The sequence below is a fragment of the Lepidochelys olivacea genome (assembly GCF_965140295.1).
Source record: "Lepidochelys olivacea isolate rLepOli2 genome assembly, chromosome: 11".
In the NCBI taxonomy this organism is placed as follows: Eukaryota; Metazoa; Chordata; order Testudines; family Cheloniidae; genus Lepidochelys; species Lepidochelys olivacea.
Genome location: NC_140421.1, coordinates 72,093,851 through 72,121,328, shown reverse-complemented (window position 1 = coordinate 72,121,328; position 27,478 = coordinate 72,093,851). Strand labels below are relative to the sequence as shown.

The 27,478-nt window shown below is 44.2% G+C and overlaps 1 protein-coding gene across 1 annotated transcript in view; it reads right to left on the bottom strand.

Annotated features, from left to right (window-relative positions):
- Positions 1 to 27,478, bottom strand: part of TRPM8 (transient receptor potential cation channel subfamily M member 8) — a 129,947-nt gene that overhangs the window by 86,077 nt on the left and 16,392 nt on the right. The window contains exons 2-3 of the mRNA XM_084643494.1: positions 14,645 to 14,769; positions 11,667 to 11,740 (exon numbers count right to left, since the gene is read on the bottom strand). Coding sequence (XP_084499620.1) covers positions 11,667 to 11,740; positions 14,645 to 14,743 — 173 coding nt within the window. The 5' untranslated portion in view covers positions 14,744 to 14,769. The remainder of the gene's footprint in view (positions 1 to 11,666; positions 11,741 to 14,644; positions 14,770 to 27,478) is intronic.

The window sequence follows — 27,478 nt, the reverse complement described above, 5'->3', positions numbered from 1 at the left end:
CTGATTTAGATACTGGCATAGCTAAAGCATTACTACCCTCTAGGGTGGGCACAATTATACCAGTATGCAGATGCTTATATTGTTATGGCTCACTCTTGTAAATGTGTGGGAATAAACTACACCAATATGAGCACCTTTATACTGGTGTGACTGGATCCACGCCAGGGGGATTATCGATTTAACCATTTCAGCATTAAAAAAGTCCACAGCCCTAACAAAGAGTTAAACTGGTACAAAGAACTGTGTAGGCCAGGCCCCATGCTTTCATGAAGTGATGCAGCTACATTCTATGCACCTACCCATAATGTGGGGGGTGGGGGAAAGCTGTGTTATCATGGGGGCTTCAATTCAATACGCTGTAGATCTCGTGTTGCCGGTATTAAAATATCCTTGCAATTTCTAAATATTAGAAGTGACAACTACCTAACTCAAAAAGTATTGCAACCACCATGGCAGAATTCTATATTAGATGTTGCTTTGACAGATAAAGAGGAATTGATCACAGAGCTAAACAAATCAACTGTAGCTGAGGTACCACTTTCACCAAGCTGAAAACAATTATAAGCCAGCTCAGCTGGGAGGAAAAATGTAATCAGAAGAATGTGAATGATAGGTGGGAATTGATTAAGAACACTTTACTAGATGCCCGAAAAGCCATAACCAAGGAAGGCAGCCATATTGGTTAAAAAAAACTACCTGGTATAGAGGGAAAATAAAGGCAGCTATAAAAATGTAACATATGGAAGAAAGGATAAATTAATAGTAATGAATATAAATCAGAAGCTAGCAATTGTAGAAAAAGGGAACCAAAGGGACACAAGGAGAATTCTATGGCCAGCACAGTAAAGGACAATAAAAAGGAGATTTTAAAGTATATTAGGAACAAGAAGTTTCCTGAGAGTAGTTTTGATCCATTACTAGATGGAAATAACCGAATTATCATTACAAATGCAGCAAAGGCAGACGTGTTCAAGTCTGTGTTTGAGAGGAAAAAACAGATGATGGAGTCATATCATGATGAGGGTGATGATAACACTCTTTCCATTCCACTAGTATCTCAGGAGGAGGTTAAGCAGAAACTCCTAAAGTCTAGGGTGACCAGATGTCCTGATTTTATAGGGATAGTCCCGATATTTGGGGCTTTGTCTTACATAGGCACCTATCACCCCCAACTCCCATCCCAATTTTTCACACTTGCTATCTGGTCACCCTACTAACGTCTGACATTTTAAAATCAGTAGGTCTGGATACCTTGCACCCAAGAGTTTTAAAAGAGTTGGCTGATGAGCTTGCTAGACTGTTAAGATTGATTTTCAATTAGCCTTGGAATACCAGGGAAGTTTCAGAAGACTGAAAGAAAGCTAATGTTGTGGCAATATTTAACTAGTGTAAATGGGATGGCCAGGTAATTATAGGCCTCTCAGTTTGACATTGATTCCAGGCAAGATAGTAGAGCAGCTGATGCAGGATTAGATTAATAATCAATTAAAGGATGGTAACACCAATCAATCAACATGGGTTTATGCAAAATAGATCCTGTCAAACTAATTCGATATCCTTTTTCATGTGATTACAAGTGTAGTTGATAAAGGTAATAAAGTTGATGTGATATACTTAGACTTCTGTCAGGCACTTGACTTGCTACCGCATGACATTTTGATTAAAAAGTTAAAATGATATAGAATTCATATGGCACCAATTACATGGGTTAAAAGCAGCCTTACTGATAGGTCTGAAAATGTAATTGTAAATGGGGAATCATGATCCTATGGGTGTGTTTCTTGTGGGGTCCTACAGAGATCGATTCTTGGCCCTATGCTATTTAACGTTTTTATCAATGACCTAGAAGAGAACATAAAATCATCACTTATGAAGTTGGCAAATGACACTAAAATTCAGAGAGTGGTAGATAATGATGGTGACAGGTCACTGACAGAGTAATCTGGATTGCTTGGCGAACTGGACACAAGCAAACAATGGTGTATTTTAATATGGCTAAATATAAATGTAAACATCTCAGAACAAAGAACATAGGCCACATTTAGAGGATAGGGGACTCTACCCTGACAAGCAGTGACTCTGAAAAAGATTTGAGGCGGAACATGATGGAAAATCTGCTGAACACGAGCTCCCAACACAACACTGTGGCCCAAAGGGCTAATAAGAATCTCAGATGCTTAAACAGAGGAATCACTAGTAGGAGCAGAGAGGTTATTTTAACTCTGTATTTAGTACTGGTGACCTCGCTGCTGTAATGCTGTACCCAGTTCTGGTGTCCACAATTCAAAAAGGAGGTTGATAAATTGAAGAAGGTTCAGAGAAGAGCCATGAGAGTGATTAAAGGATTCGAAAACATGCCTTTTAGTGACAGATGCAAGGAGTTCAATCTATTTAGCACTTAACAAAAAAAGAAGGTTTAAGGGGTAACTTGATTACAGTCTATAAGTATCTACTTGAGGAACAAATATTTGATAATGGGCTCTTCAATCTAACAGAGAACAGTATAACACAATCTAATGGCTGGAAGATGAAGATAGACAAATCCAGACTGGAAACAAGGTGCACATTTTTAACAATGAGAGTGATTAACCATTGGAACAAATTTACCAGGGGTCATGGTGGATTCTCTCTCACTGACAATCTTTAAATCAAGATTAGATGTTTTTCTATATGATGTGCTCTAGGAATTATTTTGGGAAATTCTCTGGCCTGTGTTATACAGGATGCCAGACTAGATCATCATAATAGTCCCTTCTGGTCTTGGAACCTATGAAATTCCTGAGAGTTGATGAATTTCTCTAGTAACTTAGTTCCCTCTAAACATACAGTGTAAAGAGTGCCCGAATGCTACTGGGGATGAAAGATTCTTTTATTGAGGCTCTTTTCAGCTCGTGTCTCAATTACTGCAACCATCTTCTCTTTGGCCTTGACAAATGCAGTCTTGCCCCATTCATATCCATTCAGAATCCTGCTGCCAAGATCATTTTCCTAGCCTGTCGCTTTGACCATATCACCCCTCTCTTTGCATCCCTCCACTGGCTCCCTCTTCACTATCACATTGAACAGTAGCTCACCCTCACTTTCAAGGCCCATCCCCACCCTCTCTCTTATCTCTCATCCACTATCGAGATGTTGACCACCATCTCTGATTGGCCCATGATACCAGCCTTCACCACCTGCTTGTTGAGTTTTCAAACAAGCACCTTCATGCTTTCCCCCATGCTGCCCCTCTTGGGGAGCTCCTCCCAAGCATCAACACCCACAAAGCTATCTCATTATCCGCCTTCAAAACCCTCTTAAACTCTCCATTTCTGTGATACCTACAAAAACTTTAGAACAGCTAGGCCACAGGTGTGCTGAGACCACTGCCTATCATACTGACCAATACTGTCTCAGCGTTTCCTTGTACTCCCCTTTCTGTCTGTATCCATCTGTTGTCTCTTGTTTTAGACTTTGAGTGTCAGCTCTTTGAGGCAAGGACCGTCTTTTTGTTCTGGATTTATACAGCACCCAGCACAGTGCTATGGTAATACAAATAATAATAAAAATAATATGCCACCTCACATCAATCCCACTAGACCCCATTCACTTCAGTGGGATGCTTGCCAGTAAAATAATGGTACATCTGACCCAGACAACATGACAACTGAATGTATTATTTCCCATGCACTTGATGTTGGGACATTCAGCAACACCCAGCCAATCATTAGGGCTCTGGATATGCCTTGTCCCTTGATCCCTGTTTCTTCATACTTGTTGCATCAGTTTAAATTCGGAATACCAAGGAGAAGCTTCTGTGCTAGCCATGAGCACTTCTGTCCCCATGTCTATGCTATCCAGCTAGTTGTATGCAAAACTGGCATTTGGGAGCCATGGAATCTGCTGATGGGGAGGGAAGATGCCTGCTGGCAGGGTGCGCCCCCCATTTGCATGACCATCCCAACTTTAAAGTGGGATTGTGTGGCTTACTCTTTGAGTGCATTTATCAGACTCACTTCCCAGAGTAGACTAGACTGGAGGCCTGCTCTCTCTTCCCAGCCAGAGTGTTGGAGGGTGGAGTAAAATCTGCTATTCCAACCTCTTAAGCATAACCAGAGCTGTATCAGGCCTCCCCCGGACCATGACCAGAACACAGGGAGGAGGACTAGAGAAGGGGAGAAAAGAAAAAGATTGAAGGCATTTGTGGAAGGCAAAAGTGAGACTTAGAAGACGAGGGTGCGCAAGGAAGAAGTGCACTGACAGTTCCCCAAAACCTTAACACTGGCATTGACTGTTACTTCATTACGTTGCTCTCAACCAGCACTACCTCCCGCTCCCGTAAAAAGCAAAGCTCAGAGTATTTGCTGATGTAAGCAGTGTCAGGATGAGCTCCACCCTGACATCTGGTGGTGAGGTGTGGCAAGTTGTGGAAAAGAACTTCAGGGGCTGATCTCATTTGCATAGGCACACCCACCCCACCTAGAATGAGGCCATAGCTGCCCAAATGGTCACTTTGGCTGCTGTGGGATCCCCAGTGTCTCTGTTATTGGGGCAGGAAGAATAAATTGTTATTACCCTGATTATGGGAACTGTGCTTGGAACTGTACTTGGCCTTTTGTTATGATGGAGGGACTCACCATCAACTAAGTAGCACTCGCTAGGCAAGGGTCATGGGTTCCAAAACTCTGTGAATTGAAAGAGGCTGGGGATAAGTATTAATACTTGGTGGCATGTGCCCCTTGGTGAGGGCCTTACATGCTAATTGCATTTCCTCCTCTCTCCACTGTGGAATATCAGAGCTAATTTTGATTCCATTAGGAGTCTAGTTACAGGCTGCTGAGCTCACTTTGGGCTAATGGTGCACCAGCACTGAGGCTCCCCTACTACAAGCTGAATTCACCTAAGAGCTGACATCACTGAGCGTTGTGTTAAGTAGTGGGGGAGCCTGAAGAGATAGTGTGGAGCAGTTTGCGGGAGGGCTGGAGTGCCTTGTGGACAGGCTGGTGGAGCAGTTCATAGGACGGCAGGAGCTGCTTGTGGGCTGCAGAGTGGAGCCGAGCGAAGCAGTTCGTGGGGCGGCTGGCGGAGCAGAGTGAAGGCCTATGGAGCTGTGGGGCGGTCAGCTTCAGATCATGCTACCCCGGAAGCCGCCGCTCCCGCCGCCTTACACAGTTTCCTGCTCCCGGGGACTCGCAGGACAGAGGAGCAGCATGTGGGCGCTGAGTGTAGGCGGGGGAACTTGCCCTGTGGCTGGCCCCAGGGAGGCGCCTCTGCTGCTGCAGTTTCGGGGACAAAATGCAGGACCCTAATGCAGATAGAGTGGAATGACATTTTGTGTAAGAAGGGCATCCTCCCTTCCAAGGAAAAGCCAAAAGAGCTTTCATGAGGGGAGCAGTGACGGCTGAGCAGATGGATCGGACTAGACTGGCTCAAATTGTAAGAGGAACTCAGTATCAGAATCCGATTCTACTTCATCTCCAGCTAAGAGAACGACAGGAACATCCCCCAAGTTACTCCCAGCTGATAAAAGAGGTCAGAGAGGAGGAAGAAAGGCAGGCTCCAGTGAATTTTGGGAAGCCCAAACATTGGATCCAGCCAGCACAACACCACTGCAAACGGCCAGTGTACTGATGGTGAGCACCAGAGAGGAACTTGACCAACAAATGCAGGTCCTGACGGAATGGATAGCTGAGCTGCAAAGTACCGTTGACCGAGTTAAGACTTCCAGGAATAAGAAGCCTCAAACTGTGGCGATTGAGAAGCCCGCACTTAGAGCCACCATCCCACCCAGGCAAAGGGGGAAGGGTCAGTTCTTCTGTTACTGATGTGGTCAGGATGGACACAGTGCTGCAAAGTGCTGTAATGAAGAAAACCCCTCCTTAGTGTATGGAAAGCTGAGGATCAGTTGGGAGAGATCCGGTAGCTGCCAGAGGGTCTGGGGACGGGGACCCCCCAGGTCTGCAGGATTTGAAGATTCTCCCAGAAAAGACTGTCCAGCTGGGATCCCCGCAGGACTGATAGGGCCTCGAGCAGAGGTCACGGTGAGGATTGAAGGGGTGGAGTGTAAAGCAGTGCTTGACACTGGATCTCAAGTGACTATTATATTTCAGTCATTCTACCAACAGATGCTTAGGCACCTGCCTATACAGCCATTGACTGGCCTTGGCCTGTGTGGTCTCAGCATGGATGAGTACCCCTACCAAGGGTATGCCATAGTGCACCTGGAATTCCCAGAGGAGGTTGCTGGGTTAAGAGAAGAGGTAGACACAGCTGCTTTAATATGCCCTGACCCTAAAGGGACTTCTGATGTGTCTGTGCTGATAGGGACCAACTCCAGTCTCTTCAAGTTACTCGCAGATTACTGCAGAAGGCGGGCCGGGGACCAGTACCTGAATACCCTGATGATCCATACGCTTTGTGCTGAAGCCTATAGAAAAATTGAGAGCACTAAAAGGGACACATCTGAGCTACCGCTTGGGGCACTGAAGTACGCGGGCATGACCCCCTTAGTAGTGCCTGCAAGGACAGAGCAAGAAGTGCTTGTCATGAGTACCTGGCTGAAAGGCAGTAAACGGACGTTAGCAATGATAGAGCAGCCGATGGGAGGAGAGCTCCCTGAAGGAGTCATAACCCTACCTGCTGAAGCCCAGGAAAGGGTGACTATACTGATTGCTAATGAAACGAGTCGTGATGTTGTTGTGAAGCAAGGACAAAAGATAGCAGACCTCTTTGAGCCTGAGTCGATTGTAAAACCCCAGTGTGAAACTAAGTTCCGACAATAGACCCAGCAAAGTTTGACTTTGGAGATTCACCAGTGTCCGAGGACTGGAAAGATCGCCTGATGAAGAATCTTTGTGAAAGATCCAAGGTGTTCTCACTGCATGAGGGGGATGTGGGATGTGCAAAAGGAGTAGAGCACAATATCAGACTACATGACTCTCGACCTTTCAAGGAGAGATCTAGGAAGATTGCTCTCTCTGAGATGGAAGATGTGCGACATCATCTTCAGGAGCTGGCTGCGAATGGCATCATTACAGAGTCCTGCAGTTCGTACGCCTCACCCATTGTGGTAGTCCATAAAAAGAATGGGAAAATCCGGATGTGTATTGACTACCGCACCCTAAACAGCTGTACTGTGGTTGACCAGTACACTATGCCTCGAGTGCAAGATGCCTTAGACTGTTTGCTGGGAAGCCAGTGGTTCTTTGAAGTGGATACTACCAGATCCCTCTGGGAGAAGAAGATAAGGAGAAGACAGCCTTCATCTGCCATTAGGGTTTTATCAGTTCGAACGCATGCCCCAAGGGATTTCTGGAGCACTTGCCACCTTTCAACGTCTCATGGAGAAAGTTGTGGGAGACGTGAATTTACTGCAAGTGTTAGTTTATTTGGATGACCTGATTGTGTTTGGAAGAACCTTAGAGGAGCATGGAGAAAGACTTCTTAAAGTGCTTGATAGTTTGGAGGATTATGGTCTGAAGCTTTCAATTGACAAATGCCAGTTCTGCAGAACCTCAGTGAAGTATGTGGGTCACATCGTGTCCCAAGAGGGTGTGAGTACTGATCCTGATAAAATAGAAGCACTCACTACATGGCCACATCCAAGTAACTACAGAGAACTCAAGACCTTTCTTGGATTTAGTGGCTACTACCGCAGATTTGTGAAAAACTATGCTATGATTGTAAAGCCTCTGAACGATCTTACCAGGGGACATCAGTCCAGCAAGAACAAATCTAAGACCAAGAATAAGGAGAGGTCCCCAAAGCCTCCTGTGCAGAGACACTATGGCCCCTTTGAACCATTTGGGCCACGGTGGGATGAGAGATGTGAAAGGGCTTTTCGAGAAATCATAACTTGCCTAACTCATGCTCCAGTCCTAGTTTTTGCTGACCCAAGCAAACCATTTATCCTGCATACTGATGCCAGTTTGGAGGGTCTGGGAGCAGTCGTATACCAGGAAGTGGAAGGCAAACGTAAACCTATAGCCTTTGCCAGCCGAGGATTGTCTGATAGTGAAACTCACTATCCCACCCACAAGCTGGAATTCTTGGCCTTGAAATGGGCCATCACTGAGAAATTTCGAGACTACTTGTATGATGCTCAGTTCCAGGTGTGGACAGACAACAATCCACTGATTTATGTGTTAACAAGTGCTAAGCTGGATGCTACAGGGCAGAGATGGGTGGCCGCCTTGGCTAGCTATGAGTTCAGCATTCAGTACCGATCAGGGAGAAGCAATGTAGATGCAGATGCATTGCCCAGGCGTCCGCAGGCTCCAGAAGTTGCTGTGATACCCACAGATGGAGTGAGAGCTATTTGCAGTGTGAGTCGCCGAGAGCCAGAGGCCCGTGAGAGCCTTCAGGGATGTGTTGCAGAAGCTTTGGGCCTGCCCCCTGAATGCATGCCTTCTGCTTCAGTGAACGATATTGCATTGGACCAATCTCCTTTGCCCATGCTCAATGCAGCTGACTGGCAAGAAGCCCAGTGGCAAGATATTGACATTCGTGATACACTACTTGCCAAAAGGGAGGGGCGAAGCCCAGCTGCGGTTGTTCCACCTAACCCAGAGGGTAAACTACTATTGAGAGAATGGACCAAACTAAAACTGATTCAGGGAGTGCTACATCAAATGACCACCGACCCTTTACAAAAAACAACGAGCACAACCAGTACTGCCAAAAAAGTACAGAGCCCTGGCCATGAGGGCCCTGCATGATTACTTTGGGCATTTAGGGATGGAGAGGACCCTGGAACTTATTCGTAGTAGGTTCTATTGGCCCCGAATGGCTGAAGATGTTCGCAGGAAATGTGAGACTTGCGCTTGATGTGTTCAAAGGAAAACTCTGCCCACGAGGGCTGCATATCTCAAGAACATCACCAGCAACAAACCTTTGGAATTGGTATGCATTGATTTCTTGTCTGTAGAGGTAGACAAGAGGAATGTTGGGAACATTCTAGTAGTGACTGACCCTTTTACACGGTATGCACAGGCATATCCCACACGTGATCAGAGGGACACCACCGTCGCTCAAGTATTGTGGGACAAATATTTCTCAGTCTATGGATTCCCAGCTCGGATACACTCTGATCAGGGGCGGGATTTTGAGAGTCACCTTCTGAAGGAGGTGCTGAAGATAGCAGGAATTAAAAAGTCTAGGACAACGCCTTATCACCCCCAAGGTGATCCTCAGCCAGAGAGGTTCAACCGAACCCTATTAGATATGTTGGGAACTTTGCGACCAGAGCAGAAGGCAACCTGGAGCCAGCATGTCGCATTTCTGGTGCATGCTTACAATGCCACAAAGAACGATGCTACGGGAGTCACCCCATATCTCTTGATGTTTGGGCGAGAACCAAGATTACCCATAGACTTGTGCTTTAGTGTATCAGAGGATGGAGATAGCTATGAAACTCATCAGCAATATGTATCCCGACTAAGAGAAAAGCTGCGGGATGCTTATCACTTCGCTACCGCTGTGGCTCGGAAGAACGCAGACCGCAACAAACATCGATATGATGCTAGAGTTCGTTCGCAGGAGCTCCAGCCACGGGACAGAGTTCTGCTGCGAAATTTGGGTATTGCTGGCAAACACAAGATAGCTGACAGACGGAAGGTAATACCTTACCTGGTGATGGAAAAGCTGGGAGATCTGCCGGTCTGCAAGATCAAACCTGAAGACGGTCCAGGGCAAATAAAGACAGTGCATAGAAACCTTTTGCTCTCTGTGGGAGAACTGGTAAGCACCCCTTATGAGATGGGCCACGACAGGCAGCTGGGCAGAACAGAAGTGCTAGACCAAAGTTGCCATCCAACACAGACAGCGGGCCCCGTGCAGCTAACTTACCCCTATTCTGCACATTTGAGAATGAGTCTGAGGAGGATGACACAACCCTGGTGTATCCTGGGATGGAGACAAGATTTCAGTCTCGATCAGCTGAACCAAACAAGAGTTTTCCCTCTTCCGCCCTAAACCCCATGGCGGAATTATTTAGGCCCATTTCTGACACCTCTGTGCCGCTGATGAGACCCCCGTGTGATGACACACACAGATTATTGGACAATGGGGACAGACAGGTAGAGGATGTCCTGGGCACCTTGGACCCTCTAGCGTTAGAACTAGGAGTGCAGGGGCCTACGCCAGTAGCCAAGAGACCCTCAAAGGAAGCCTCTCCTTCCGTCACTCAAGAGGATGTTCCCCCTACCTCAGCAACAGAGATTCTCAATAGACGAGACAGGGTGATAAGACCAGTAAAACGGTTAACTTATGATGCACCTGGGGTGACTAGTGAGGAGCCAATACATTTAGCACACAGGCTTGTGGAAGCTAAAGTGGGCTTCCTGAGGCCCTTTGGAGGAAACCAATGAGTTGGTATAAAGGGAGTGTGATTTGTCGAGACGACAAATTCTTGGCTGGGGAGAGGATGTAAGCAGTGTCAGGATGAGCTCCACCCTGACATCTGGTGGTGAGGTGTGGCAAGTTGTGGAAAAGAACTTCAGGGGCCGATCTCATTTGCATAGGTACACCCACCCCGCCTAGAATGAGGCCATAGCTGCCCAAATGGTCACTTTGGCTGCTGTGGGATCCCCAGTGTCCCTGTTATTGGGGCAGGAAGAATAAATTGTTATTACCCTGATTATGGGAACTGTGCTTGGAACTGTACGTGGCCTTTTGTTATGATGGAGGGACTCACCATCACCTAAGTAGCACTCACTAGGCAAGGGTCATGGGTTCCAAAACTCTGTGAATGGAGAGAGGCTGGGGATAAGTATTAATACTTGGTGGCATGTGCCCCTTGGTGAAGGTCTTATATGCTAATTGCACGTCCTCCTCTCTCCGCTGTGGAATATCAGAGCTAATTTTGATTCCATTAGGAGTCTAGTTACAGGCTGCTGAGCTCACTTTGGGCTAATGGGGCACCAGCACTGAGGCTCCCCTACTACAAGCTGAACTGACTAAGAGCTGACATCGCTGAGCATTGTGTTAAGTAGTGGGGGAGCCTGAAGAGATAGTGTGGAGCAGTTTGCGGGAGGGCTGGAGTGCCTTGTGGACAGGCTGGTGGAGCAGTTCATAGGACGGCAGGAGCCGCTTGTGGGATGCAGAGCGGAGCCGAGCGAAGCAGTTCATGGGGCGGCTGGCAGAGCGGAGTGAAGGCCTATGGAGCTGTGGGGCGGTCAGCTTCAGATCATGTAAGGTGCCCCTTACCTCTCTCTTCCCCCTCCCCATCTCCACCCAGGTTGGGAGGTAAAGCTCTGCAGATAAACTTTCGAACTCTGGGGCTGCCCTGACCAGGGACAGAGACTTTTGGGTCACTGGACTTTTGGGATTTTGGGTGATTGGGGGTTGCAGAACTCAAGAACCAAAGGGAAAGGGCATGCCCCAATTTGCTTGGGGTGGGATTTTTGCTCATGGGTTGTGTTATGAATCCTGTTGGTGGTGTTTCCCCAACATAATGCCACATTGTTTCTCTCGGTTATTAAAAGGCTTTTTGCTACACTCAGACTATGTGCTTGCGAGAGGGGAAGTATTGCCTCTTGGAGGCGCCCAGCAGGGCTAGTATATATTTGTCCCAGGTCACTGGGTGGGGGCTCGAGCCAGTTTGCATTGTGTTATTGGAATGGATCCCCTAGATATTGAACCCGGCCCTTGTTGCTGCCAACTCTGACGGGCAGAAGGGTTACACTTACATTGACTTGGCATCTCTCGTGAAGAAGACACATTCTCTCTTCTTAAAATGTTCTTGAATGAAGGTGACCAAATCCTTTGGGGGAAGATTAAAGGGGAAAGTTTTATCTCAGTGACTCCCAGCACTGCAAACGCTTTAAAGGTAGTACAGGTGCCTTACACTGGCATTTAAAGGAAAACTGCAGTGATTCACTGTAATTCATTTGTTCGCAACGCAGCATCAGGGCCTGTGTGGACGCAGCTGTTCAGGAGCACGGCATGCGATAGCTAAATCCTTTAACTACAATTGAAATACTAAAACAGGAACTTTAAAAAAAAATTAATGAATAACTATCAGCATGTCCTAGTAGGCCTTGTTTAGATCAGGAAAAAGGTGTTTTTAACAACATGATGAGCACCAAAGCAAACAGTTCTTGCATTGTCCCTCAAGCGCATGTTGGGGACAGGTGTAATGCCGACAGACTCCGGTCGTCATCAGGTGGGATTAAACTGGGGACCTCTGGAGCTTAGTGCATGAGCCTCTACCGCATGAGCTAATAGCTAACTGGCTGTTCGCTACGGCTATAGAGCAGATTCATTAATTGCTCTCTAAGTGGTCTCTGTGCCACTAGATGGGACAGAACGCCACACCCAGGAGGTGTGTGGGTTACACAGGCTCACATTTAGAAACATGGCTTCATCTTCCTCTTTGCTCTATAAGAGCTCTATTGGTTTAACCCAGCATGTTCATACAACAAACATCCCAATAACTAGGTCAATATCCAGAAGTTACAAAGTAGCCCCCACTTCCACCACAATTTTGAACACCACTCAGCACCTAATGTAGACCTGGTTTAACACCTTTAGAAATGTTATGGGATCACAGGTAACCATACCTGCTAAATGGTGTTGAAAATCGTATCACCAATATTCCAAACAAACCCTTTTTCCCCTTAGCCCCTACCAAAAGCGATGCCAGCTCCACTTGCTATTTTAATATAACCCAGCATGCCCCAGTAGGTGATTAAGTCTCTCGAGTCAAACCCCAGTGGAATTCAGAGACTCCAGAGTGTTTTAAGGTAACTTCCAATTCTAATTTAATAATTAAACTCTGCTAAATTAAACACACCAAGTGTTTAACACTACAATATACCTTGCCTTAGAATGATTGGAAGCTGTCTGATATGCAGCTGTTTCTATGGAGATGTTAATTCTTTTGCACCTAATTTGCCTCCAGAGACTAACAAAGTGGGAGCTTCCTATCTGATCATGAAATGCTTTTATTTGTCTTTTATTTACTCTTATTTGTTTAGGGCTAGAACGTGGCGTGGACTGTGCTGGCTCCAGACGTGGAAGGAGAGACTGATTGCACCCCTGCCTCGTATGCTGCTGCACAGCCTCCCCTGGCCATATACCTGCTACTAACCCCATGAGCAAGTGTGCAGAGAGTTGGCAGAACTGGCAGAAAATGGCCCACGCCCACACGTCAGCCAGGATGAGGGATGTAGTAGGTTGCTACCATTATGGACGAGTAGCAAAGTTACTCCCCACCTGGAACAAGAGGAGGGGAGTCACGTCCCTCTGAAGTACAGTTTCTTTCCTTGGTGCACATGGCCCCACACACAAGGCCTGCAGCCCATAGCAGTTTACTCCCTTTTGCGACTAGTTCTATGGCCATCTGAATCTTTTCAGTACAGTGGAATTCTCCTTTAACCATACGAGAGTTCTTAAAGGCACAGCCCGTTTGGGGCCTTGTTGTGCAGCTGCTGCTAACTGGGGAGTTTAATCTAGACCAGGAAAGAAGCCTGGATAAAAATTCTACTGGAAATAAAAATTTCCATTGCTAAGCACTTGGAAAGACCTCAAGTCTGACGTGCATTTCAAACCAAGAGAACCATATGTATGAAAATCGACTTTGCATTAAACTTCAAGTGTTTATTCAAAAGTGGGCCTAAACCAAACCCACCCAGTCCTGAACATCCCTAGACTATGAGAGAAGGAGGTGGGACAGAATCCAAACACAGACCCCATGTCACATTTTGCAGCTGCCCCCTGCCTATGAGCCAGACCAAAACCCTGGACCTGAACATGTTTCAATTTGGGGTGTTCTGAATCCAGACTTGGATCCAACTGAAATAGATGGGCCCATCTTGAAAGTTACTTCTTTTGCACTGTTCCATTTCAGACGCCTGCCCATTTTATGAGACAAGTTCATTCTCTTGGTTTTATATGCTCCCAGCATAGGAACCTAAAGGACATCTGAAATATATGGGAGATCTAATACTTATACTTCAAAGTATACTGCCCTTTCAGAGATGATACTATTCACCAAAGCACAAAGCTAATATGATTTTACATTAATAATTCATCATTTTGGCAGTATGAAAAATAATTTATGGGAGACCCCCAACCTCACACTAGTTAGGAGCCCATCTGCAGCCACTCACAGCATCCAGGCTCCATCACCTTGCAAGGATTTTTTACAGCTACTCTGATCTGGTAACTCCACAAAGTGCAAGGCAGCAGAGGGTCAGAGCCAATGAGTCTTGATTGGCATGAAGGAAAAATCCCTGGAATCCAGGATGTGCGGAGGAGGGGGAGGATGTAGTGCTTTAAATTCTCATTTCTGGACATCTAGTTTCACGTGGTAAATTAGACCATGACTCATTCTAATTTAACTTTGTCCATAATGGAAACCTACCCACACAATTTGGCAGTATTCTATTGCTGCTCAGGGAAGGTCCAGAACTGTGATAAAGTCCTTCAAAAAAATGTTCTAGCATTCTGTGACACTGACCTATCTACTACATCTTACAGTAGCTTTAGAGGCCATTGGCTACAGAATAAAATAGTATTTTTCTTTAAGGAAAAAGTGCTGCAAGACCATTATACATCTTCCTCCTTGTGTATGAGACTAATTCATAATTGTCACTGTGGCAGAGTTCCAAGTGAGACTACATCCACGCACTTACCATGGAAATGCATTGCACCAGTTACTTACACTGTCATTGTACGACACATCTGTGCTGCGAGATATACTGGAGTAAAGAACTTTTGAACCTTCCAAAGTGCCATTTCGTCTGTTTCTCATGGTTCCCATGCAAACTTAAAGTAGTCACCACCAGCCTGTGGGGGAAGAGAAGGATTTTGGGGATCAACATTAGTGTTAGCCTTTCCCCCGCCCCAAAGTAGACCAAAAAAATTGCGATTACACCTGGTGCTTTGGGTTCCATTCAAATCCTGTATTAGTGGATTTGTTATTCTAGTTGGTTTTTCGAATGTGAAATGCAATATCTAAAACCTCAAAAATCCCTCATGCCGGAGTATGAAAGAAATAGGTTTTCCTCCCAGGACTGACTTAACACCTTTCGGCAAAGGAAGTGTGTAATATATTCCAAAATGTATAGATGTAGAGATGCTGAAATTTCAGCATCTTGTACAGTCCTGTAGTAATTCACATACTGTGGTGTCTAGGGGTCCCATCAGAGATTAAAGCCTTGTTGTGTCACTAGGCACCGTATGTACAAACAGAAAAAGAACAGTTGCTGCACCAAAGAGTGTTCTGTCTAACCAGACAAAAGGAATTATTCCTACAGAAAGTACTCTAAGGCACAGAGAGATCAAAGAGTTTGCTCAACATCACAGAGGAAGTACATGGAGGCAGAAACTGAAATCAGATCTCTTCAATCCTACTCCAGCTATTTAACAAGAATATCCTTCCTCACCTGGGTTTCTGACAATCTTCTCTGATCTCTATAGTGAAAAGATATTTAATGGTTTCATTCTAGTCTCTCTTCATTATAAAAATTATTGTATTAATATGCCACGTCTAAGCATAATTCACAATCTGGTCAGAAGGACCTTGAACTGCAATAGCAAGCGGCTTTGAAGTTAGAATCAAGGCATAGGGGCACACTGCTGGATTGAGAAAGTTGAAATGGATGGATGGGTATGTACTCCAGGTTCCCCAGAACAGAGCTTTAACTATGACTTCACTAAGCCACTTTCAGGAATAAGAACTTGGTCCCAATGGCAGTGAGCATATTTGAACCAGATTCAGAAGCTCAGAAAATAAAAACACTAATATAAATTTTAGTTGCAAGTATCTAAGCTATTTCCAAGGCACTTAGCACCTTGCAATGAAACAAGCTATTTCTCCCTTCTAAAAGGGAACTAGTCTTGTAGTTAAGGCACTGGGTTGGAGCTCAGGAGATCTAGTTCAATTCCCAGTTCAGACGCAAATTTCAAGTGTGACCTTAAGTGCCTCTATCTTTCTGCTCCTCAGTCCCCATCCATAAAATGAGGCCAATATTACTTCCCTTTTCCATCCTGGGACTATTTAGAGTGTAAGATGTTCGGGGCAGGGACCACAGACTCCTCTGTGTGTGGAGAGAACCACGGTGTCACTTAGCACCTCTATATAGTAAATAATAAATACTCATTTCTGTGTGATAAGGCACATGACTTCTGGTGACTGAAAACTGGCGAGTGATTTATTCATGAGTTTGGAGAGAAAAAACAGCAATGAATGCAGTAAGATTGCCTGGAAATACCATTTCAGCACATGATCCAAGCAACCCCAGAAGGCGATAAAACAAGCTAGCTCAAGAGACATACCATCAGGTATTATTTATATTACACTTCTCTAATGAATGTTTAGCAAATATTTAATGTGTGTTCCTAGGCTAGAAAACTGTTCCACTCAAATATTTAATATCATTCTTCACTGTGGGACAGATTCTGATCCCAGTCACATTGGTGGAAATCCAGACTTTCACTCCATAACTTCACCAGTGCAACCAAGATCAGAATCTGGCCCTGCATCTGTAACATGCATTCCTTATTGTCATCCCAAAAGAGTTACATCTCTTGCCATTAGATGTCTTTCAAGTAATCTCAGTTCCCAGAAATTTTCCATCAACCCTCTCACTAGTTATTATCAAAAGTAACGACACCGTTGTGTCCCATCATTGCGAATACACTTCATATGCTCTGTAGCAGCACTGATTTTAAGAAATAAACTCTGTATAATTACTCGTCTCCCTGTCCCATGTGCTCCATAGGTGTTCCATTACAATTCAACATTACTGAGTTAATGGATTCTTAAAGCTGTCCCCAAATATAACACTCCTTCAGTCTTGAAGTCATTTTGCCCCCCAGAGACTTTTGTCATTTCAAGAACTGCTGGAAAGGGATTCTAGTGAGCATTCCCTTAGCAACAGTAGAAGTATTCCAGCAACATTTGAGTATGGCAGAGTTTTTGCCAGTTGGATTACGGTGCACTGGTGGTAGCAAATTGAGTGGCCTCACTTTCGGCATGTGTCATAGAGTAGGAATACTTCAAAGATGACCTGCAGAAGGGGGGAGGACTTGAGACAAAGTCAGGTTAGGCACTTCATGATGTATAAGGAAGGCTGGATTAAAATGTCAAGAACAAGGGTGTTTTCCGCCTTTTCTTTTAAAATAGGAAATATGACAACTCAAGAGTGAAAGCTGAACAATTAAGATGCAATGAGATTTTAAATCAGATTGTTTAAAGCTGCTTGGTTAACGCCTATGTAACTAATGAATGCTTGAGAGAATATCCCTCACCCCATGCTTTCACAGAAGCTGTGAGCTCACACCACATATCTGGAGACCTAAGAAAGTCATCCTACAGGAGCAAGAAAGACCTTACTTCCCATTCCGGTTATTTCTAGGGTAAAATCAAAAGCACGGAAAACTATATGAAGCAAAAAAAAGGGGACAAATCCAATTTTAAAAAAATAATTTCAAGTTACCTTTAAGTAACACTAGCACATGGAATCTGCATTCTGTCAGATGACAAAACCAGGATACTCCATGTCTGACAACCTGCCACTTTCAGACCTTACATGTGTACATTACAGGCAGCAAACGTTCCCCCCTGCCTCTTCTTTATGGAAGTCACTCTGGTCCAAATTGTGGCTCAAGCATCAACTCCTCATGCATAACCAGAGACCAAGTTTCCTACATATTTTTCCATAAGGGCTTCAGGATGATGGTATTTTCCTCCTCCACTCTCTCACCTCTGCAGAAACATCAAGCGATTCACCCTCCAGAACCAGGGCCACTGGAGAACCCTCCACATCCCTGACAGCCCAGCTGCAATGAAGCCACATTCTCAAGGATTCTTTCATTGCCATTCACATCCTCTCCTATCCCCACCCAAATAGAAAAAGAAAAAACACTTAGTTGCAAACAGCACAAAATCTCCACTGAAGTGCAATTGTAGGGTGGCTCAGTGACAGAACTGCTTTTGTTTCCCACGAAGATTCTCTCGAGCCAACCAAGATCTTCCTGCAGTATCCTGCTTCTCACTGTGGGTCTGGACATTGCCAATCAAAATGGTGAAGATAATGGCAAAACTTCAGTGGGAGCCACCACAGGTGTCAGGTGCATTTTATTCAATGGACGGAAGTGTGCCATGGAGCAAAGAGTGCCCACGTTTAAAAGTGCTTCCACACAATCTTTTCACGGAGAAGCCCTATCACCTCCATACTTTGGAACAGGGGGTTGACATTCGGTGGAGGTTGCTCTGGTATTCGGAATATGTCTTTTGCTATCCCCATGAAAGTAACAGTTCACACCTATTCAGTGGATGCTTGTTCGAGTTTGGCAACTAAATTCTCTGCAGATTCCTTCTGTACTGGACACATTCCTGCCGAGGGATACAGGACGCAATCAGGGTTGAAGTTAACCTATGATTGTTTCTCCTCCTGGCTGCCAAAGGCCACTGTGGCACCAAACACAGGAACTGAGATCAGGGAGGCTGTGTTCTCAATGCTGTCAGTGTTGATGCTCAGGAGGAGCTAAGCAGGGAGCTGACAGCAGATGTGGGGGTACCTGGGGGCAGAAGAGTCTATAACCACTGGAAACCACTCCCTTGCAGAACCCGTATAGAACCAACAAATCCCAAGTCTCAACATTGCTCCACTGTCTAGCGAACAGCTGTGAAACTCCCTGGCAAAGTGTGTCACTAACCTCTAATGGCGGATCCAAACACAGGGTAACAACCAGCTAATGCTATTGATTACTCGGTTAGCTCAACTGATATAAGATTGTGCTGGGGGTTGAACAGTACCTCTAAATGTTGCAGGGATGCTGATGACCTATGTGGGGGTCTGCATAGTTCCACAGGGTGCAATTTTTTGTTTTTTTAAATCTTTGTTTTTTTAAATCTAGGAAATTACATACAAGCATCTACTGCAAACGAATGTTCAGTTTGAAGAGACAAACACTTGGAAGTTTGGAAATGCTAGAATCACACGATCCACTGTCTACAGTCAAGCTCTAAGATACAACTACATTTGCTCCAATCCCTCAGACAGAAACAAACACCTACAGGATCTCTATCAAGGGTTCTTAAAACTACAATACCCACCTGGGGAAGTGAAGAAACTGACTGACAGAGGCAGAAGAGTACCCAGAAGTCACCTACTACAGGACAGGCCCAACAAAGAAAATAACAGAATGCCACTAGCCATCACCTACAGCCCCCAACTAAAACCTCGCCAGCGCAACATCAAGGATCTACAACTTATCCTAGAAAACGATCCCTCACTCTGACAGACCTTGGGAGGCAGTCCAGTCCACGCTTACAGACAGCCCCCCAACCTGAAGCAAATACTCACTAGCAACTACACACCACACAACAAAAACACTAACCCAGGAACGTATCCCTGAAACAAACCTCACTGACAACTCTGTTCACATATCTATTCAAGGGACACCATCATAGGACCTAACCACATCAGCCACACGATCAGGGGCTCATTCACCTGCACATCTACCAATGTGATATTTGCCATCATGTGCCAGCAATGCCCCTCTGCCGTGTACATTGGCTAAACCAGACAGCCTCTATGCAAAAGAATAAATGGACACAAATCAGACGTCAAGAATTATAACATTCAAAAAGGTTTCAGAGTAACAGCCATGTTAGTCTATATTCACAAAAAGAAAAGGAGGACTTGTGGCACCTTAGAGACTAAGTCACGAAAGCTCATGCTCAAATAAATTGGTTAGTCTCTAAGGTGCCACAAGTACTCCTTTTCTTTTTGCGAACATTCAAAAACCAGTCGCAGAACACTTCAACCTCCCTGGACACTCAATAACAGACTTAAAAGTGGCAATTCTTCAACAACAAAACTTCAAAAACAGACTCCAACGAGACACTGCAGAACTGGAATTAATTTGCAAACTGGACACCATCAAATTAGGCCTGAATAAAGACTGGGAGTGGATGGGTCATTACACAAACTGAAACCCAATTTTCCCATGCTAATTTTTCCCCCTACTGTTACTCACACCTTCTTGTCAACTGTTTGAAACGGGCCACAATGATTACCACCACAAAATTGATTTTTTCTTCTGCTGATAATAGCCCACTTTAATTGAATTGTCTCATTAGAATTGGTAAGGCAACCTCCATCTTTTCATGTAATATGTATATATATCTTCCTACTGTATTTTCCACTCCATGCATCTGATGAAGGGGTTTTAGTCCACAAAAGCTTATGCCCAAATAAATTTGTTAATCTGTAAGGTGCCACAAGTACTCCTCGTTGTTTTTGCTAGAATTAAGGTTGTCTATGTAACCTTCAGTCTGCCCATGTGTGCACGCATTATATTAGTCTTACTTGCATGATCATATACTTTCCCACAAGCCCCTTGTCTTATTCCGTGCACTGGATGGATCTGCTCTGGGGATGAGCTGGGGTGATGTAGGGAATGAGTCTATTGCTTGTAGAACCCTGGCCTCCTCCTGTGTATGGGATGTACCAGGGCTGTGCAATGAAGGAGACTTGCCTGAAGGACTCCTGTCTCATTTACTGCAGACGCTAGAAAATACGTTGTGAACGAGGCAGGGTGCTGCAGGAAGAGAAAGGAAGGGTGCTTGGTTAAGGCAGCTGAAAGCCACCTTAGAGAACTGGATTCTATCCCTCCCTCTTAAATCAAACATTTTCACAGGTGACCACTAATTGTGGGATCCTTATTCTATAGATGCCCAATTTGACACCCAGAGGTGAGATTTGCACAAATTACTGAGCACTCATAACAGCAACAGAATTAATGGGACCTGTAGACTGAAATATGAAGTGCTATAAAATGCTAAATACTCTGAAAAACAGGTTCTAGGCTTCTCAAATCAGACACCCAAAATAGCAGATGATCTAGACAATGCTGTCTCATTTCTCTGTGCCTCAGTATCGATAAAATGGTGATACCTCTCTATCTCAGAGGGGCTTTGTTAAGCACTCGATTATTACAGTGACGAGTGCCGTGGAAACGCCAAGGAGGAAATTAAATAATTCTGGATTCAGTGGAGGGTTTGGTGATGCAGAGTCAATAAGGCAAGAGGCCAACACACTGAAAGATGAGGATAAAAAGAAATATTTAATAGCTACCAATTCAGGAAGCACTAGCCATCCTGTGCACTGAATGCGGAAGGGGTCCTGTGGAAAAAATATTATGCTATCATGTAATTAGTGCATATGCGCGTGGGGGCCAAATTACAGTTGCACAGTTGATGAATGCTGACATTTCCTAATTTATGAGTGCTTGACTATGCAACCTGAATGCTGGTTTAATGTATTTTTTTGCACATAATGTACACAAACCTCTTCACATGGCTATGGGTCACACACATTTCACACAGATCCTTCACATTTATGGGTGTTCTGTCCCAGTGAGATAATCTCTTTCCAGCCACAGACACGAACTACAAAGGCCAAAATCTGCTCCTAGTTTAAAATCCAAAGTAACTCTATTGCAGTAACGACTCTGTATTTATGGTGGTAGAACAGGGAACCCAAACCGGACGCCTAGACTACATCAAAATTCAATCCAAAAATACAAAAGCAGAAGAAAAAGGAGGCTACCACAACTCTTTAGGTCCTGCTTTTCAGGCTGGTTCTTCTGGTGGATTAGCCATCATTAATTAGATGGGAGGTACCCATATGCCAAAATCTTTTTTTTAATCTGATAAAATTTCATAGCACATAAGAACTATATAAAAGACATGGCAAAATAACTATTTGGGGCAAGTTTCAGAGTAGCAGCCGTGTTAGTCTGTATTCGCAAAAAGAAAAGGAGGACTTGTGGCACCTTAGAGACTAACCAATTTATTAGAGCATAAGCTTTCGTGAGCTACAGCTCACTTCCTCAGATGCATATCGTGGAAACTGCAGCAGGCTTTATATATACACAGAGAATATGAAACAATACCTATTCCCACCCCACTGTCCTGCTGGTAATAGCTTATCTAAAGTGATTTCCAGCACAAATCCAGGTTTTCTCACCCTCCACCCCCCCACACAAATTCACTCTCCTGCTGGTGATAGCCCATCCAAAGTGACAACTCTTTACACAATGTGCATGACAATCAAGCTGGGCTATTTCCTGCATAAATCCAGGTTCTCACATCCCCCCACCCCCATACACACACAAACTCACTCTCCTGCTGGTAATAGCTCATCCAAACTGACCACTCTTCAAGTTAAAATCCAAGTTAAACCAGAACATCTGGGGGGGGGGGGTAGGAAAAAACAAGAGGAAACAGGCTACCTTGCATAATGACTTAGCCACTCCAAGTCTCTATTTAAGCCTAAATTAATAGTATCCAATTTGCAAATGAATTCCAATTCAGCAGTTTCTCGCTGGAGTCTGGATTTGAAGTTTTTTTGTTTTAAGATAGCGACCTTCATGTCTGTGATCGCGTGACCAGAGAGATTGAAGTGTTCTCCGACTGGTTTATGAATGTTACAATTCTTGACATCTGATTTGTGTCCATTTATTCTTTTACGTAGAGACTGTCCAGTTTGACCAATGTACATGGCAGAGGGGCATTGCTGGCACATGATGGCATATATCACATTGGTGGATGTGCAGGTGAACGAGCCTCTGATAGTGTGGCTGATGTTATTAGACCCTGTGATGGTGTCCCCTGAATAGATATGTGGGCACAGTTGGCAACGGGCTTTGTTGCAAGGATAAGTTCCTGGGTTAGTGGTTCTGTTGTGTGGTATGTGGTTGTTGGTGAGTATTTGCTTCAGGTTGCGGGGCTGTCTGTAGGCAAGGACTGGCCTGTCTCCCCAGATTTGTGAGAGTGTTGGGTCATCCTTTAGGATAGGTTGTAGATCCTTAATAATGCGTTGGAGGGGTTTTAGTTGGGGGCTGAAGGTGACGGCTAGTGGCGTTCTGTTATTTTCTTTGTTAGGCCTGTCCTGTAGTAGGTAACTTCTGGGAACTCTTCTGGCTCTATCAATCTGTTTCTTTACTTCTGCAGGTGGGTATTGTAGTTGTAAGAAAGCTTGACAGAGATCTTGTAGGTGTTTGTCTCTGTCTGAGGGGTTGGAGCAAATGCGGTTGTATCGCAGAGCTTGGCTGTAGACGATGGATCGTGTGGTGTGGTCAGGGTGAAAGCTGGAGGCATGCAGGTAGGAATAGCGGTCAGTAGGTTTCCGGTATAGGGTGGTGTTTATGTGACCATTGTTTATTAGCACTGTAGTGTCCAGGAAGTGGATCTCTTGTGTGGACTGGACCAGGCTGAGGTTGGTGGTGGGATGGAAATTGTTGAAATCATGGTGGAATTCCTCAAGGGCTTCTTTTCCATGGGTCCAGATGATGAAGATGTCATCAATATAGCGCAAGTAGAGTAGGGGCTTTAGGGGACGAGAGCTGAGGAAGCGTTGTTCTAAATCAGCCATAAAAATGTTGGCATACTGTTGGGCCATGCGGGTACCCATAGCAGTGCCGCTGATCTGAAGGTATACATTGTCCCCAAATGTGAAGTAGTTATGGGTAAGGACAAAGTCACAAAGTTCAGCCACCAGGTTAGCCGTGACATTATCGGGGATAGTGTTCTTGACGGCTTGTAGTCCATCTTTGTGTGGAATGTTGGTGTAGAGGGCTTCTACATCCATAGTGGCCAGGATGGTGTTATCAGGAAGATCACCGATGGATTGTAGTTTCCTCAGGAAGTCAGTGGTGTCTCGAAGGTAGCTGGGAGTGCTGGTAGCGTAGGGCCTGAGGAGGGAGTCTACATAGCCAGACAATCCTGCTGTCAGGGTGCCAATGCCTGAGATGATGGGGCACCCAGGATTTCCAGGTTTATGGATCTTGGGTAGTAGATAGAATATCCCAGGTCGGGGTTCCAGGGGTGTGTCTGTGCGGATTTGATCTTGTGCTTTTTCAGGAAGTTTCTTGAGCAAATGCTGTAGTTGCTTTTGGTAACTCTCAGTGGGATCAGAGGGTAATGGCTTGTAGAAACTCGTGTTGGAGAGCTGCCGAGCAGCCTCTTGTTCATATTCCGACCTATTCATGACGACAACAGCACCTCCTTTGTCAGCCTTTTTGATTATGATGTCAGAGTTGTTTCTGAGGCTGTGGATGGCATTGCGTTCCGCATGGCTGAGGTTATGGGGCAAGTGATGCTGCTTTTCCACAATTTCAGCCCGTGCACGTCGGCGGAAGCACTCTATGTAGAAGTCCAGTCTGCTGTTTCGACCTTCAGGAGGAGTCCACCTAGAATCCCTCTTTCTGTAGTGTTGGTAGGGAGACCTCTGTGGATTAGTATGCTGTTCAGAGGTATTTTGGAAATATTCCTTGAGTCGGAGACGTCGAAAATAGGATTCTAGGTCACCACAGAACTGTATCATGTTCGTGGGGGTGGAGGGGCAGAAGGAGAGGCCCCGAGATAGAACAGCTGCTTCTGCTGGGCTGAGAGTATAGTTGGATAGGTTAACAATATTGCTAGGTGGGTTGAGGGAACCATTGCTGTGGCCCCTTGTAGCATGTAGTAGTTTAGAAAGTTTAGTGTCCTTTTTCTTTTGTAGAGAAGCAAAATGTGCGTTGTAAATGGCTTGTCTAGTTTTAGTAAAATCCAGCCACGAGGAAGTTTGTGTGGAAGGTTGGTTTTTTATGAGAGTATCCATTTTTGAGAGCTCATTCTTAATCTTTCCCTGTTTGCTGTAGAGGATGTTGATCAGGTGATTCCGCAGTTTCTTTGAGAGCGTGTGGCACAAGCTGTCAGCATAGTCTGTGTGGTATGTAGATTGTAATGGATTTTTTACCTTCAGTCCTTTTGGTACGATGTCCATCTGTTTGCATTTGGAAAGGAAGATGATGTCTGTCTGTATCTGTACAAGTTTTTTCATGCAGTTGATAGATTTCCACTCCATACGGCTAAATGCAGTGCCTTGCATAATGACAGGTTTCAGAGTAGCAGCCGTGTTAGTCTGTATTCGCAAAAAGAAAAGGAGGACTTGTGGCACCTTAGAGACTAACCAATTTATTAGAGCATAAGCTTTCGTGAGCTACAGCTCACTTCCTCAGATGCATATCGTGGAAACTGCAGCAGGCTTTATATATACACAGAGAATATGAAACAACACCTATTCCCACCCCACTGTCCTGCTGGTAATAGCTTATCTAAAGTGATTTCCAGCACAAATCCAGGTTTTCTCACCCTCCACCCCCCCACACAAATTCACTCTCCTGCTGGTGATAGCCCATCCAAAGTGACAACTCTTTACACAATGTGCATGACAATCAAGCTGGGCTATTTCCTGCATAAATCCAGGTTCTCACATCCCCCCACCCCCATACACACACAAACTCACTCTCCTGCTGGTAATAGCTCATCCAAACTGACCACTCTTCAAGTTAAAATCCAAGTTAAACCAGAACATCTGGGGGGGGGGGGGGTAGGAAAAAACAAGAGGAAACAGGCTACCTTGCATAATGACTTAGCCACTCCAAGTCTCTATTTAAGCCTAAATTAATAGTATCCAATTTGCAAATGAATTCCAATTCAGCAGTTTCTCGCTGGAGTCTGGATTTGAAGTTTTTTTGTTTTAAGATAGCGACCTTCATGTCTGTGATCGCGTGACCAGAGAGATTGAAGTTTTTCCAAAAATCTTGACTACCAAAGTCTATGTGATCAGCATATAATTACACCAGGGCTAAACTTTTATTTGAGTAAAACTGATAGTATTTGGCCCACTAACTTCCAACTCACAACCCTGTAAAGCAAATGCTTTTAACTTTCAAGAATTTCCCCTCAGGGTAAAGCTTCCTTTAAAGCTACATTTCAAGGTAAAAACTCCACAGGGAGAAATGCATTTTCATCTGTATTTATGCGATAAATTTATTAAGCAACCCAACATTATAAAACGCAGCCAATAAATCTAACACCCAGAGAAGTGACCGTGGACATAACTGCATTTAAAAAAAGAAGTTAAATGGAAATGAAAGCTTCAATTATTCATTCAACACTCGAAAGGATTTCAATTCTCTCGCTGTCTTTGTAAATAATTTAAATGATTTGCTGTGCTACAGCAGAACTAAACAAAGTCTGAGAGGACACAGAATCAGTGCAAATCCTGTGCCCCACCTTTAATTTAGGTTTCAAAGAGGTCTGATTTCTATCACTGTTAGAGAGCTTGTGAGAAAAATGTAGCAGCTAACTAATTATGGATAGTTCATATAAAGTGCTCAATACGCATAATCATGTTTTGGTTAGAAATAAAGGTATTGCGCACATTTAAATTATATAGAATAGTATGAAATACAGAATTTCAGTCTATGAGAACTGTCCAACTGGCTAAATCAATATGTTTCCTTCTTTTTTTTTATAGAGTGTATTGCAATATGTTTATGGAAAAACACTAGCTTTTTATAGCATGGGCTATTCCATTACAGTTTAGCCTTCTTAACCAGCAAGTTTGAAAGGTATTATACCACCAGCTAAACAACAGAATAATCATCTTAACCATAAGAATGTTACTGTGAATTCCGTAGCAGTTCCAGCAATAAGTACATTCCAGTGAAATCTTTGTACCTGGAGCTAAATGAAGTAACTAGAAACGGTAATTACATTTAAAATGGTATTTTTAAAAAGTCTCCAATACATCACGCCAGCATTTCAAACTATTTTCTAAACTGAGCTGTACTTGGTCCCAACTTAAACAAGGAAAACTTTAATGCACAAAAATGTTTCTCACAGTTCAATGTATGCTTCTAATGCCAATTTGCATCAGTCTAATCATGCCACTTAGCTGAAAAAGCAAAGCTTACAAACAGAAAAGAAAAATGTTACAAAGTACATTAGTTACTAAGTACATTTCCTGAACCACTGCCATCTCTTCTTTGGACTTCAAAAGGCATTTGTTGAAAATCAACCCCAAATGACATACCAGTGTAGACTGCTCAGCCAAAATCTCGTGAATGTTTGTCCCAGCAATCTTGTTGTATACATTACTTTTCAACAGGAAGGGTTTGATATATTTCAGCATTCAAAGCCCCACCTATTTTCATGTGTGTCATACTCCCTTTTAAGGGGGATGGTCGGTGGATGAAAAGGTCAGGACACAGAAATCAAGAGCAAGATTAGTCAGTGATTGATAATGAGCAAGAAATGAATAATTGCAGCAGGATATTTATAAACTCTGTTGAAATAATACTGGTTTCCACTTCACAGTATGGCTATCAATTTCTACCGTACATTGGTAGTAGGCAATTTAATTTCTACAATTATCAGCACTATTAGAAAGCCACAAAACAGAAATGCGCATTATGAAAACCAATAATCTGTGTTAACTAATATCTTTATGTTGATAACACAAAGATTTTATTTTTAGGATAAATCTGATAAGAACCCTGATGAGAATGACACTGAAATTTTATTGCCAAGGATTGAGATCTCAAAAGAGAATTTATTCCACATTTCACAGCTTTTTTTTTTTTTAACTGCAAGACTTTTCTGTCTCAAAACATCTCAGACTATTCCACTGAAATGAATGTAACTGCACTG